Here is a 15,528-nt window from a genome sequence, read left to right as displayed (position 1 = left end):
ACACCATCTGGACTATTCATAATGTGGGCCCACGGTGGATATCTACCATTCACACAATTTCCATCCTCATTGGTTGTGCTCTTCCTCCTCTTCCTCTTCTTATCTCGGTACGATCATTTTTGTCACATTTTCTCTTTGGGCCCATCTTTGAACAACGTAGGCCCCGCCCATACCACACCATAGGATAAGCCAAACCGTCCACTTGATGGGCCATAAATGTAAATAGGTTGCGTCCCAAAATATCATTTCCATAGGCTGATCCTAGTCCTCCGATCTAAATAGAAACTACATCTTATCATCCTACGGAAATGATTTTTGGGGCACAACCTATTTTACATTGTGGCCCATCAAATGGACGGCTCGGATCATCCTATGGTCTGGACGGTACATTTCATTTTCAAAAATATGGTGGGGCCTAAATTGGTACGAACCATACCATAGGATGATCCAAACCATGGACGGCTTGGATCATCCTATGTTGTGGACGGTACGCTTCAATTTGAAAAATATCGGTGGAGCCTAATGGGATTATCCAAACCATGGACGGCTTGGATCATCCTATGTTGTGGACGGGCCTTAATGTTACTGTACGACCACAGGATGATCCAAACCATTCATTTGATGGGCCAACCCTTTTGGGGGCACAACCCATTTACGTTATGGCCCATCAAATGGACGGCTCGGATCATCCTATGGTCTGGATGGTACACTTCATTTTCAAAAATATAGGTGGGGCCTAAATTGGTACGAACCACACCATAGGATGATCAAAACCATGGACGGCTTGGATCATCCTATGTTGCGGACGGTACACTTCAATTTGAAAAATATCGGTGGGGCCTACGATTGGGCCTACCATGGACAGCTTGGATCGTCCTATGTTGTGGACGGGCCTTAATGTTACTTTACGACCAACTCCATAGAATGATCCAAACATTCATTTGATGGGCCACAATGTAAATAGGTTGTGCCCCAAAAATCATTTCCATAGGATGATCACAACCCTACAATCTATAGAGGTTGCATAACATGTAGTTTCTATTTAGATCGGAGGGCTAGGATCAGCCTATGGAAATGATATTTTGGGACACAACCTATTTATATTTATGGCCCATCAAATGGACGGTTTGGATTATCCTATGGTGTGGTATGGGCGGGGCCTACGTTGTTCAAAGATGGGCCCACCATTCCACCAACAGTTTCTGTTGGGCCCGCCAACTGTTCCTGTTGTGTGTGTGTGGAGAGAGAGAGAGAGAGAGAGAGAGGTCAAATGGTGGGAAAGTGACATATACGTTAAATCCTAACGTTTAACGTTAGCCAGCCGTGGCGGGCGGAGGGAGGAATAGCCTACAAGGGCGGGGGGGAATATCGGCGCCCTTCTTTTTATATGTACCATTTTTTTAATGGCTCTATGTACCATTTCTTGTTAATATTTTTTTTTATCAAATGTGATATCTTGTTGAGATAGTAAGTATCAAAGAAAATTCTGACATTTTTTTTCTTTTTCTTTATCATTTTAGGGAAAAGATTGCTAACTCGTCAGACCACTTGAATTGGTGATCCGCCCTAATCTCCATTATTGCAAGCTTAGAATCGATCATCAGACAGGTGCTTCTAAGGGATGCAGGGCAGCTCAAAAATCACATTGTTGAGAGTTAACCTGTTGAATGGGAACTGTTGAGAAAGGAGAAGAAGAGAAGAGAATGAGAGAAAAAGAGTGAGATGGACAGATGCTCCCTTATATATTAAAGAGAAAGAGTACAAAAATCATAATGCCCTTGCCCAAATACATACACCTTGTAACACTTCCCTCAAGCTGGAATGTAGATATCATACATTCCTAGCTTGTTACAAATATCATTTAGCTTAGCTTTACTCAACGCCTTGATAAATACCTTATTTAGGTGATCCACTGATCAAGTGAAGGTGACGTATATCTCGCTCTTTTGAATTCTCTCGTGTATGAAATGACAATAAACATGTATGTGCTTGGTTCTCTCATGGAAGATAGGATTGGTAGCAATGTTAATAGCAGCAATAAAGATGTGTTGGAGAAGGTGAAGGGAACCCAATCTCTGATAGGAGAGATCACAACCAGATAAGCTCTTTACTTGTATGTGACATGGCTTGATATTCTGCTTCAGCGCTTGACTTGGAAACTATGTCATGTTTCTTACTCAAAGCGAGTAGAGGCTCGACTAATAACTCGAGATGGAAAGGATATACGATGGTGCTTCCCAAGCTCACATGATTTTCACTGGAAAGAAGGGACATGACTAGGAATAAAGGATACCTACCGAAGCTTTTGAAGTGAGGGATGACCGAGACAGCAGTGCCACTAATAAGGATCCACTGATGCATTTAGAGTAGAAGGAGGGTAGAAGGAGGGATGCAATCAAGACGATAAAAGACCATCCACCACACTGCCCGGACCAATTGTCTTCCCAGTCGATAGATCCTCAAAAACACAATAGAAAGGAAAGAAAGAGACAGAACAATTAAGATTCCTTGTAATTTGTCTAACAAAAAGTAGATTAAATGGTGACTGAGGAACACAAAGTACAGAGGACAAGGAAAGACTAGAGTGAGGAGAAACAGTATCAATACCAGAAAGAGGTGCAGTGTTCCTACCGGCCAAAGTAATTGTATGAGAGGCAGAGTGAAAGGGCTTAAAGAAATGAATGGAGGCAGAATTACTTGTCATATGGTTAGAGGCTCCTAAATCGATGATCCAATAGCTGGAGGTAGTGAAGAGAGAAGTAGGTGAACTACTGTGCTGAGCAAACGGTGCTAAAATCAACCAATAAGAGCGCCCTTGAAGCTGTTTTTACAAGGGCACCTTTCATTCTATCATTCCTCAAGAAGAAAGAGGACTTATCGCAACAATAAAAAAGTCTATAGTGAGACAACACATAGTACAATGTGTGGTTTGTCCAATACAAAGTTTGTTGCTTGCCTTCATGGGCCTTTGTTGTCACTTTAGGTAATAGACTCATTCAAATCATGTTGCCTGCCTTTTACACTTTCGGCAGTTCTCATAGACCACACCTTCTTCTTCTTCTTCTTCTTCTCTCATAGAAGTGATCTTACCACGTCTAGATGTGATTGAGTGTTTAACGCAGTTTTGTTCATGATATAGACATATTTCAAAGGGTTTGCATGCACTTTAACAGTTTATCTTGACCATCAATATGCACTATGTATTAAAATTATTACACATAGGAATTCCACAAGCAAACCTTTGGGGCATACTTGGGAACAATGAAAAATTATTCCATGGATTATTTGTGGGTCCAATTGTGAAAGATGTGCTGATGTGGGAGGGCCGGGGGTGAAACCTGGAGAGGCATGAGAAGAGAGAGCATAAGAAATCCCTAAAAAGGTATGTTACTTCTAATTGTTTTTTTTTCTTATTTTTTAGGGGCTTTTCATGAACTTATCCTTAGACATGTGGTAGGGAGTGGGATCAGCTTGTTAAGGCTCTCTTTCTTTCTGTGTAAACAGACGCAATACAAAGTTTACGTGCATTTTTCAACTGAAAAACGGGAGTGACATTTGTTTTATACCCCTTTTACACCGAAAGACTTATAATTACTACCTCACTTTATCAATAAGAAACTAAAAAAAAATGTCTAATGCATGTGGCGATTAGTTCCTTGATTATCAACACATGTTACATATCTTGTTTTTGTTAATAATGAAGGGCGCTATTTTGCACCCCTCGCCCTCTCAGGATAATGTGCCCTTTAAACATGATTTGACGTCAAAAAGCGTTAAAGTCGGCCCACAATTCACTTTAAAAGGAGGGCGCGAAAAAATAATCTCCCATAAAGAAATGTCTAATGCATATTTTGTTTTGTTTTGGGGCGATGATATTTTTAAACACACACCCCCCCCCCCCCCCCCCCCCCCCCCCACACACACACACACACAATACGCATATCCCGGGGGAGAGGGGGGGGGGGGGTGTCGAATGCGTACGGCAGGGGGTGAAAATATCATCGCCCTTTCTTTTGATATTTGCACCATCTTGTTTTTTTTATAATTTAAAGTGTTCTCAAAGGTTATTACAGTTCCCAGTAAGCACTCACAAGTCACAAGCCAATTAAAAAAGAACTGAGTCGGCAATTATTAAAACATGGTTGTCCTGATATTTCCGTTAACAGGTCGTATCCTTGGAAGAAGGGCCGAATCATACAATATACCCTGTCTATACAAACTATCCATATTTATTTTCAACATATATATATATATATATATATATATATATATATATATATAGAGAGAGAGAGAGAGAGAGAGAGAGAGAGAGAGAGAACGGTTTCTACAGACAAGTGTAGATAAGTTATCTACACACTAGCTTAAAATACAGTGGAGGGCATATTGTTTGGGTGATCCAAACCATTCATTTGATTGGCCCTTACATAGATAGGGTGTCCACAAAAAATACACTCCATAGGATCATCCCAACCCTACGGTTTGTGGAGGTAAAATGGACGTGTATAAACCTTCACAAATCTGTCCATTTTTTGCCTCCACAGTTCGAATGGTTAGGATGATCCTATGGAGCTGATTTTTGTGGACAACCTATCTATGTGAGGGCCAATCAAATGAATGTGGGCCTCCACTGTATTTTAAGCTAGTGTGTAGATAACTTATCTACACTAGTGTGTAGATAACTTATCTACACTAGTGTGTAGAAACCGTTTTCTCATATGTGTATATATATCGTCAAAAAATGCACAATGTCTAATGCATGTAAGTCATTACTTCCCTTCACCATCCCCATAACCGGATCCGGACCCAGACCCAGACCCAGCTCCATAACCAGAGCCAGAGCTTGTCCCATCGCCACTTCCAGAGCCATACCCCTCCCCATGACCTGACCCACTCCCATAACCACTACCTTGTCCAGAACCATAGCCTTGGCCACCACCAAAGCCAGAACCAGCTCCATAACCTGAGCCTGAACCGTAGCCAGAGCCTGAGCCTGAGCCAGAGCCTGAGCCTGAACCAGAGCCAAAGCCTGAGCCATAACCAGACCCAGAGCCTGAGCCAGAGCCTGAGCCTGAGCCATAACCAGACCCAGAGCCCGAGCCCGAGCCCGAACCATAGCCGGATCCGGAGCCCGAGCCCGAGCCATAACTTGAGCCTGAGCCTGAGCCATAGCCGGATCCAGAGCCTGAGCCATAGCCGGATCCGGAGCCTGAGCCTGACCCTGATCCATAGCCCGAGCCTGAGCCCGAGCCATAACCAGACCCAGAGCCCGAACCATATCCAAAGCCTGAGCCCGAACCATAGCCAGAGCCCGAGCCCGAACCAAAACCAGATCCGGAGCCCGCCTTGTGGCCACTTGCTAAGCTAGCTCCAACATTGCCACCAATGACTTTTCTTGAAATGCGGCTTTCTGCCGCAAACAATAAGCAAGCAAGAAGAACCACCAACAGAAAACCCTTCCTCAAAGACATCATTAACCAACTCTTTACCAATTAAAAAAGAAAACCCCAACCTTCTGATTTAAACACTGAACCTTTCCAAATTACGCGACCTCAACAACTGTAGGAAATCAACACCAACCAGCTAATGTTCTAAGTTCAAGCATGAATGCCACACGAGCTTTAGTAGGAAAGTGGGGTGTTATTTATACTCTACGCCCCCCCCCCCCCCCCCCACCAAGAAATTCAAATCCTAAGACAGCTAATGCGCAAATCCGAAGTGCGCGTGTATACGTGGGGGTACTTCTAGACAATTCCTAGCAATCATGGAGTTAACTTTTGAAAAATTTAATGGTAGGGCGTGTGAGTGTGCGTGAATGGATTATACTTTTCGATGAAACCCTAGTTAGTGGAACTCTAATATGGGTCATGGAAAAGGACGCGTCCTGATTCTTCTTCCTCTTGGATTCACACCAAAAACTCAGATACCCTTCTTTGAGGCTAGTTTCTGTAGATGAAACGTGGCTTCATTTGGTTTCTTAGATTATTTTGTTTTATCTCTTATTCTTTCTTTTTAGTGGTTCAGGTAGGATTGACACCACAACAGCAATAACACATACTATTGTGAGTTCATTTTCCTTTTTTATTTTTTTTATGGTCAGTGGCTTTCTATAATTTAGAACAGATTAAAGGAAATGGGTAGGTGAAGATATTTGAGAGATTAGTTACATAGGCAACATGTATAAGAGGATTATTAAGAAAAAAAGATAAGCGTTTAGCCCCATTTTTTGAAGGGATTTGCTAGGGTCCATCGCAGAAGGCATTTCGCGGAAGGTCTGTTGCATGAGAGACCTGCCACCTCATGAAAAATGACAAAGTCTGTTGGAAAGTGAGCCTATGTGGCTGCAGTTTTGCGATGGACCCTATCAAATCCTTTTTTTGAAATTAAGATAGGAGCAGTTTTGTGAGACCGCATCATTCATTAGATATTAATTCCTTAGATTTTGGACAATTATTCACCACCGATTATTCCCTAAAATAGAGACAACTATGGTTATTTTTAACGGATTGAAATTTGAAATTAGATATGTGTTGTTGATTGAAGACAATTATGACAGGTTTCCTACATGAAGTAAGGGGCAGTACAAACAGTTTCCCTGGAAAAAATATAAAAGGAGATGATGGTGTCCATAGAAGAGGTCTTGAACTAGACCTGGCAAACGGGGGGTGGGGGTTGGGTAAAAAATGACCCGCATCATCTGCGGGTGGGTTGAGTCTTTGTTGCGAGTTAGGAAATGTGGCCGGTATCCGCTCGAACCAAAAAAGAAGAAGAAGAAAAACGAAATGTGGGTGCCAGCGGGTTCACCCGACCCAGCCCATGTTTTGACGGGTTGGGTGACCCGCGGGTCAATTTTGACGGGTCACTCAAATGCCAACCCATACCCGCAAATTTGCGGGTGGGTTGGGTCGACTTGCCGTAACGGGTCGATTTTGCCAGGTCTATCTTGAACCTTTCAATATGTCTTAATTTACTTTGTCTTAGTTTTTGCCATAGTTTTTAGTTATATTGGTTTGTAACTTTAACCCAAGAGTACAAATTTCTAGGAGAAATGGAATTATCCTCGTGGTGAGCATTACCTTTTAGTTTCCATTCTACATCAATGTATTGGTGTTTGTTTGTGCTCTTTGTTGTATTTGACCGAATGTCTATTGTTTTATTGTTGTCGTTTGCATTCCTACATTCCTCTACATTCAGACTTGCATTTTAGTAACTAAAAGTCTTTTGTTTCACTAAAAGGCATTAAGAGCCTAAGGAAGAAGTGAGTTCCCCTCTTATTCTCAATCGCCTGTAATCCAATTCCAGATGACGAATTGATTACCATTCGCATTAAATTTTGGGAATCAAACAACTTGGATGTTATAACTTGCATCTCTCAATCTAACACTATGCACATTCCAATTGTAGAATGGCAGCAGGCTAGAAAGTTGCATAGAACGATCCTAACATTCAATTGAAGTCTTTTGCGCCTTAACTGTGCACAATTGAGATTACTTGTTGAAATTAAATCTTCGACCTCAAAGTTGAAGAACAAAGCCTTAACCAATTGAGAGGCTAAACCCCGAGATAACTCCTTGTAGCTTGTTCAGATGTGGCCCACTACATGAATGGATTAGATCTTGCACATGTGTGCCAAATGTAAGGTGTTAGAGCAGATAACAAAGAGTTTTTCTTAACAGAATGTCATGTTCAGTAAATCTTGTGTTTCTCCCTTCAATGTGTCGAAGCATCACTTTTACCAATTTCTAAAATGGGAGCTTAAATTCGCCCCCCTAGAGACATCATTCGCCCCCTTCAACCCTAAATAGGTAATTTTTCTCCAAAGTAGCTGGTTACAAAAAAAAGACGCTCGGGCGCACATAGCAACATAAATAATGAGGAAGTTAATGGTCCTAGTGCCGCAGGGGCGGAGATAGCGGAAGCTCAAATATCAAGTATGTGGATATGATTGTTATAAAAATCAAGAAGCAAGAAAGATATTTGAACAATGAGTTGCTAAGTCATAGGATAAGGGTGATAGCAGCAACAAGGCTGAGAATCGGAGAACTAAAGTGGGCTAAAGGGGCTGATTGTTAATGGGAATCGAGAGATAGTTTGGCTAGGATTTCATGACTGGGTTTTACTAGAAAAAACGAGGCTGATCTAGGATTTGAAGTGGTGGTTAAACATGGGATTTGGGGCCGATAACAAGCAGGTGTAAGGGCTGTTTGATAGGTAGAAAAACTTGCATTAAAACAAATGATAAACTGAAGTTAAAGAGGAAGTTTTCATAGAGAAATACTCACATCTTCTTCTTCAAAACATAAGGATAAATAAGGAGGCTTTCCTCCACCAAAAGAAACTCTTTATTCCATATTCACTAAGTGTTACGTTCCTATGTGGGGGCCCGCCTAGGTATGGGACTGGGTGGGACCCAGCCTGGTATGGGACAAGTTTAAAGGGCCTTGCCTAATGCATTCCATCAGCTCTGGAGCTTTGACGTATTGGTAAGGTACCTAACATTGACAGGTTTAATGGGCCTTGCCTAACGTGTTCCATCAGCTCTAGAGCTTTTGGCGTATCGGTAAGTTACTTAACATTTAGTATCAGAGCAGCCGCAAGCCCTGTGTTCGACTCACGGAAGGGGCGACCTGTGGAGAGGACTACCTGGTGTTAGAAAATTGATGTGCAAATCTGTAATTTAGGATTCGAGAATACCTTATAACAAATTAACCTCACAACTTAAAGACAGAGATCAATAATACTATTTTCTGCAATAATAATCTCTAAAGAAAAAGAGAAATTGTTAGATCACTTATCGAGTTGAGGCACGCAGAATCTTCGCTGTCCTATTTTATAGAAAGGTAATCGACACGTTAGGGTGAAACGTCGCACTCTTTTAGTGCGTGAGACACGTTTTTCAAACGGTCACTAAACCACGATTAAGGAATCTCAAACGGTAAAAAAGAGTTAAAACAAAATAAATAAATTCTTGACCGTTAAAAGGAAAAATAAATAATAGAAAAAGAAAAGCCTTAAGTGGCCGCCACGCCGTGCCGGGCGGCGCGCGCGTGTGGTAAGATCAAAAGCCTACCGGACCCAAGTGGGCGATCCGTGCGCGTAGGATCCCCATGACCTCTTGCTCATTCACAAGGCTAAGAGAGTGAAAGTATATATATGGCCACTCTCATCCTCTCACACTTCTCATCTAGGACTAAAGTTTTCTCATGACTTTAGTCTTTTTGGAGGAAAGCCCAAGCAATTTGAATGAGAAGCCCAAAAGCATACATATAATGACTAAAAACACCCCATTATAAGTTTGAATTACAAAAAGACTTTTTTCACATAAAAAGTCAACAATCCCCCACTAATTCAAAATTACAAGAAATAAATAAATCATAAATGCAAATAGATTTCATCAAGGCAAGATGTGTTATGCATCAGTAGAGGTGTCCTTTTGACTTGAACCTTTACTTAGTGTAGGTATATCGAGTTTATCAAGTACTCGGTGAACATACGTCTTGAACCAAGCACTTTTAGTAATAAACTGAGACAACATACCACACACAACATAGACGGCATAAGCAAGTTCATACGGTGTCGCACTTTTCGGCCATGTGCTATGTCCTGTTTTCATGAGCGCTCTAAATAAATTAGCCAATTCTCATAGGAAGCGGCCGCACTTCCACACTCATATAGGTGTATCTATCAGGAGTGCCCTGTAACTACGCACCCCACTGACAATCAGCTAGTTAGCTATAGATAACATTAAGAGTCCTACAACTCATCCTCTTTTTGTTACAAGATGCACCCACACCATAGGGATAGGCTTAGTGAACTTAATTTACAAAACAGATCACTCAAGTAATTTATTTTTCCCATTGAATCTACTTCTTGGGATCTCCAGTCAGATAGGTTAGGTTCTTGTTATAGGTGATCTAAACAGTGGGCTTCAGCCCCATCCCCCTCGATGTGCTCATGACTAAATTTTTATTTAGTCATTTTGTAAGACAATCTGATATATTATCACTTGATCTTACATAATCAATGGTTATCACTCCATTCTTCAACAACTGTCTTATGGAGTTATGCCTCCGACGAATGTGTCGGGATTTACCATTATATACATTATTACCTGCTCTTCCAATAGCAGCTTGACAATCACAGTGGATTGTAATACCTGGTACTGGCTTATTCCAAAATGGAATATCAGTCAGAAGGTTTCTAAGCCATTCAGCTTCATCACTTGCTTTCTCTAAAGCAATAAACTCAGACTCCATAGTCGATCTGGCTACACACGTTTGCTTGGTTGATTTTCAAGAAACTGCTGCACTTCCTAGAGTGAAAACATATCCACTCCTTGATTTGGTCTCAAATCCAGATACCCAATTTGCATCGCGATACCCTTATAGTACAACAGGATATTTAGTAAAATGCAAACCATAGTCTATGGTTCTTTTAAGATATTTCAATACTCTAATTAGAGCTTCCCAGTGATCACTACCAGCATTACTGGTATAGCTACTGAGTCTACCCACTGCATAGGCTATGTCTGGCCTAGTGCAGTTCATCAAATACATTAGACTCCCTATAACTCTAGAATATTCAAGTGGATTTACTCCACTTCCTTTATTCTTACATAATCTTATACTAGAATCATATGGGTAGCCACAGGTATACAATCAAATTGATTAAACCTTCTAAGAATTTTTTCTACATAATGAGACTGAGATAGAATTATTTCTTCTGTGTTTGTTTTAATTTTGATACCCAGGATTACATCTGCCTTTCCCAGATCTTTCATATCAAAATTATTTGATAAATTTTTTTTAGTGCCTTTAATTACACTAATGTCTGCTCCGATGATTAACATATCATCTACATACAGACAAACAATAACACCACTATCCCCACTAAGTTTGCTGTATACACACTTATCTGATTTATTTATTATAAATCCATTTATAGCATCACACTATCAAACTTCTCATGTCATTGGTTTGGGGCTTGTTTCAAACCATATAGAGATTTTATAAGTTTACACACATTTTGCTCTTGGCCTTGGATTACAAAGCCTTCAGGTTGATCCATATAGATCTCCTCATCTAATTCACCATTCAGAAATGCAGTTTTGACATCCATTTGATGGATTTCTAGGTTATAGATTGCAGCTATGGCAATTAAGATTCTTATTGTAGTTATTCTGGTTACAGGTGAATAGGTGTCAAAGAAGTCCATTCCTTCTTTTTGCTTGAACCCTTTAGCTACTAATCTAGCTTTATATTTATCTATAGTTCCATCACTTTTTAATTTCTTCCTAAAGATCCACTTGCAACCAATAGGTTTGCAACCAGGAGGCGGATCTGTCAAGATCCATGTCCTATTACTCAAAATGGAGTCTATTTCACTCTTGACAGCTTCTTTCCAGAATGAAGAATCTGGAAGGGACATTACCTCTTTATATGTCTTTGGATCTCCTTCTAGAAGATAGGCAATGAACTCTGTATGCATTGTCTAAGGGTTTGAGATCGAGGGTTCCTTCTGATTCAAGAGAAGGAAAAAGACCAATGGTGGCACCTAAGGAAGTTCACAATGTGAATACCGCTCCGCCAGCACGGAGGGTAAACTTTAACGAAGGTCGCCCAGAGAGGAAGGAGCCGACACGATTCAATCCTTTGCCATATTCTCTTTCGGTAGCATTGAAAAAGCTGCTGAGAGACAAGAAGATTGAGCTGCTAGAGCCTAGAGAGGCTCCGAATCCTCTCCCGAGATATTGGAGGAAGGATTACTTTTGTGAATATCATCAGAGTGTCGGACATCTGACTGATAGATGTATGGCCTTAAAGCATAAGATTCAGGACATGATCGAGGCGAAGAAAATTACCATTGAGACTCCTAATGTCACTCGTAATCCTTTACCAACACATGCAACCCCTCCACCAAATGTTTATGCAATCCTTACAGAGGAAGTTATTTTGGATTACTCCCTTATCTGCGCAGTAATCTCTGAAGAACCATATGTGCTAAGATGGGAAGAGGGAGATGAAGATGCAGAAAATGAGAAGCCTTATGTACTGTCTGCTCGGGCTGGGGAATCTGCAGAATCTGCTGAATGTTCATATGTCCTCAGATATGAAGAAGAGAACAACGAAGAAGTCCCCTATGTTTTAAGGCTAGAGGATGAAGACTTATCACTTCTAGATGATCAATGTGATGAGCTCCGCCATGTTACACGTGGTGGACGAGTTTTCAAACCGGCCGAGATCAGAGTAGAGAATCCGGCTGAAGTTGCAAGAGCTGGTGATAATCAGAAACAGAATCAGAGACTCGATGGAGAAGAAGATAACTTGTTGAATCAGCTAAAGAAAACGCAAGCCAATGTGTCCATATGGGGTTTATTGCTGGCATCGCCAAAGCACAGACAGGTAGTACTCCGAGAACTGAATTCATCCCAAGTATCAGTTGAGATTACTCCTGATGAACTGGTTAGTTTAGTGGCCGCGACAAGAGCTTCCCAGGATTTGTCTTTTACTGACAAAGACCTCCCTCCAGAAGGAAGAGATCATGTTCGCCCTCTCCGGATCACCATAATCTGTAACAAAAAGAGAGTGCCGGAAGTCCTAATAGATAATGGGTCAGCTTTGAATGTTTGCCCGTTAAGTACTGCCACTACCCTAGGGTTTGGACCAAGATTTCATACCATCTGAACAGGGTATCTTAGCATATGATGGCACTAGAAGAGGTGTGATTGGGACATTAGCAACAGAAGTCGAGATTGGGGAAGAGACTTTTGAAGTTGAATTCCAAGTACTTGATATCAAAACCTCTTTCTTTCTTCTTCTGGGCCGACCTTGGCTGCATAAGGTCAGAGTTATTCCTTCAACGCTGCACCAGAAATTGAAATTCGTCCAGAATAACAGGGTGATTACAGTACGAGGAGATCCAGAGCCGAAAATTGGACAGATAACTGCAGAATCAGTTGATGAAAGTGCCAAGGATGTCAGCTTGACAGGATTCTCACTAGAGGGTCTCTACTATAACTATAAAGGAAGCCATGAATGAGGAAATCATGTTCCTATCAAGCACCAATGTTAATGTCGCCAGGATGATGCGACGGTTTGGTTATATCCTGGGAGCTGGCCTGGGAAGAAACCTGCAAGGCCTGACTGAGTGGCCATTAATGAAGGTGATAAATGGATTATTCGGGTTAGGGTATCAGCCTACTCGAAAAGAAGTCCAAGAGATGAAAGCATACATGTTGAAATGGGCTGATTGCCGCCGCCGGGGTTTAGAATTTCCTATGGGTCCGTTCAGCATGATCATGAATGGTAGATTCAGAAAGGAAGAGGCTGATTGTCCATTTTATGGTTTTTCTGAGCCTTGGTATGATGAGACTGGGAAAAAGCTGCCGGGTCTTGAAATCTTCTTCGCAGATGAACTGCCGAAAAACTTTTTCTTTGAGCAGATTGCAGAGACAGCTGAATCAGAGAAACAAGACTCAGATTGGGTTGAGAACTTTGAATCAGAGCTCCTAGACTCCTTGTTCCAAGTTGAAGCACCAATCGTGACAATGATTGGTGGAGACACACCTTTCATTAACCCCAGAAACTCCATTACCCCAGCTGAGGGACCTCTGGATAACTGGACCTCACAGGTTATACCCCAAGTATTCTTTCAGTATAGTCCATTCCCTTCAAAAGAGTCAGTCGTTTCAAAATTTGTGTCAGTTTCTGAGTACGTCCCAGAGTCTGTCATTTCTAACTTTTCTTTTGATGCAGGTACTGTAGAGGTCGGTCCTACTCCTGGAGTGGGTGACGAGTCTATTCTTGGTGGCGTCAAGTTCGAATCTGATGACATCTTCATTGATTCTTTGTATGTACATGTTTCTGGTTGTGTCGATACTGATGTCGACTTATTTTTTCATCCTGTTTTAGAGTCTGTAACGCCTGATGTGGGCGAGTCATCTGATGTAATCATTCGTTCTAAAGAAATAGAAGACTCTTTTGCTTATATTCCTGTACTTATCTCTTCTACTGATTCTGCTTCTAAACCTGATCAAATAACTAATAATGATAATCAAGACTCCCCCTCTAATGAGGTAGCGGACGAAACTCCCCTTGAAATCAAACATATGATTCAATAAGAGGAGAGTCGCCGAGCTAAACCACTTGAAGAGGAAATTGAAACCATAAATATAGGTGATGAAACCTTAATTCGGGAAATACGAATTGGCAAAATTTTATCTCCTGAGGAGCGCGAATAATTAATCACCTTGCTAAAAGAGTTTAAGGAGGTTTTTGCTTGGTCTTACGACGACATGCCGGGATTGAGCGAGGACATTGTCCAACACAAATTACCTCTAATCCCTGGCATCAAGCCGAAGAAGCAAAAACTCTGGAAACTTAAAACAGAATGGGAGTTGAAAGTTCATGATGAGGTTAAGAAACTACTAGAAGTGAAATTCATCGAGGTAGTTGAGTACCCTGAATGGCTTGCAAATATTGTACCGGTGCCCAAGAAGGACGGGAAAGTCAGGATGTGTGTCGATTTCAGAGATTTGAATAAGGTAAGTCCGAAAGATGATTTTCCGCTTCCGAATATTGATCTCCTGGTTAACAATACAGCCGGTCATGCACTCTTATCCTTCATTGATGGATTTTCAGGATACAACCAAATCAAAATGGCGCCTGAGGACATGATGAAGACGGCATTTATTACTCAGTGGGGGACATATTGCTATAGAGTGATGCCATTTGGTCTCAAGAATGCTGGTGCCACATATCAAAGGGCTGCGACTACTCTTCTTCATGACATGATTCATAAGGAAGTCGAGGTCTATGTAGATGACATGATTGTCAAGGGCAAGACTCGGCCAGAGCATACAATCGCTTTGAGAAAATTCTTCGAGCGAATCCGAAAGTTTCAACTTCGCTTGAACCCAAATAAATGTGTATTTGGGGTCACATCAGGAAAGTTGCTTGGATTCATGGTCAGCGAGAGAGGGATCAAAGTGGACCCTCAGAAGATCAAGGCAATCCAAGAAATGCAACCACCAAAGACAGAAAAGCAGATTCGTGGATTCCTTGGCAAGGTACAATACTTGAGGAGATTCATATCTCATTTAACTATGACGTGTGAACCCATCTTCAAGTTATTGAAAAAGAATTCCTCCAAGAAATGGAATGAAGAATGTCAGGAGGCATTTGAAAAGGTCAAGCAGTGTTTGTCTTTGCCTCCTGTCCTATCCCCAATCATTCCTGGTCAACCGTTGTTGATGTATTTGTCTATCACAGATACAACAATGGGTTGTATGCTTGCTCAGCAGGATGTGGGGTCTAAGAAAGAAAAGCCCATTTACTACATTAGCAAGAAAATGCTAGAGTATGAAATCAAATATACTGTTTTGAAAAAGACATGTTTAGCATTGGTTTGGGCAACTCAAAGGCTTAGACATTATTTGCTTTCGAACAAGGTACTTTTGCTCTCACGGATGGATCCGCTGAAATATTTGTTCGAAAAACCCGCTCTTACCGGAAGAACAGCCAGATGGTTGTT

General features: G+C 41.4%; 1 protein-coding gene across 1 annotated transcript; it reads left to right on the top strand.

The window, feature by feature from the left end:
* The first annotated feature begins 11,540 nt into the window (after positions 1-11,540).
* On the top strand, positions 11,541-13,035 carry LOC143856664 (uncharacterized). Its single transcript, XM_077366931.1, has 2 exons — positions 11,541-12,539; positions 12,652-13,035. The coding sequence occupies exons 1-2, from the start codon at positions 11,541-11,543 to the stop codon at positions 13,033-13,035; spliced, it is 1,383 nt and encodes a 460-aa protein (XP_077223046.1).
* The last annotated feature ends 2,493 nt before the right edge of the window (positions 13,036-15,528 follow it).

Source organism: Tasmannia lanceolata, unplaced genomic scaffold (assembly GCF_043159265.1).
Source record: "Tasmannia lanceolata isolate RefF3 unplaced genomic scaffold, GAP_Taslan_0.1 ptg000023l, whole genome shotgun sequence".
In the NCBI taxonomy this organism is placed as follows: domain Eukaryota; kingdom Viridiplantae; phylum Streptophyta; class Magnoliopsida; order Canellales; family Winteraceae; genus Tasmannia; species Tasmannia lanceolata.
Note: the sequence above shows the minus strand (reverse complement) of the source record. Positions and strands in the feature narration are given on the sequence as shown.

Bases quoted from the DNA above. Each gene is read 5' to 3' on its own strand.
- LOC143856664 (XM_077366931.1), top strand. From the start codon at position 11,541: ATGGTGGCACCTAAGGAAGTTCACAATGTGAATACCGCTCCGCCAGCA. The intron at 12,540-12,651 runs GTTCGCCCTCTC...CCACTACCCTAG, and splicing joins CTCCAGAAGGAAGAGATCAT to GGTTTGGACCAAGATTTCAT.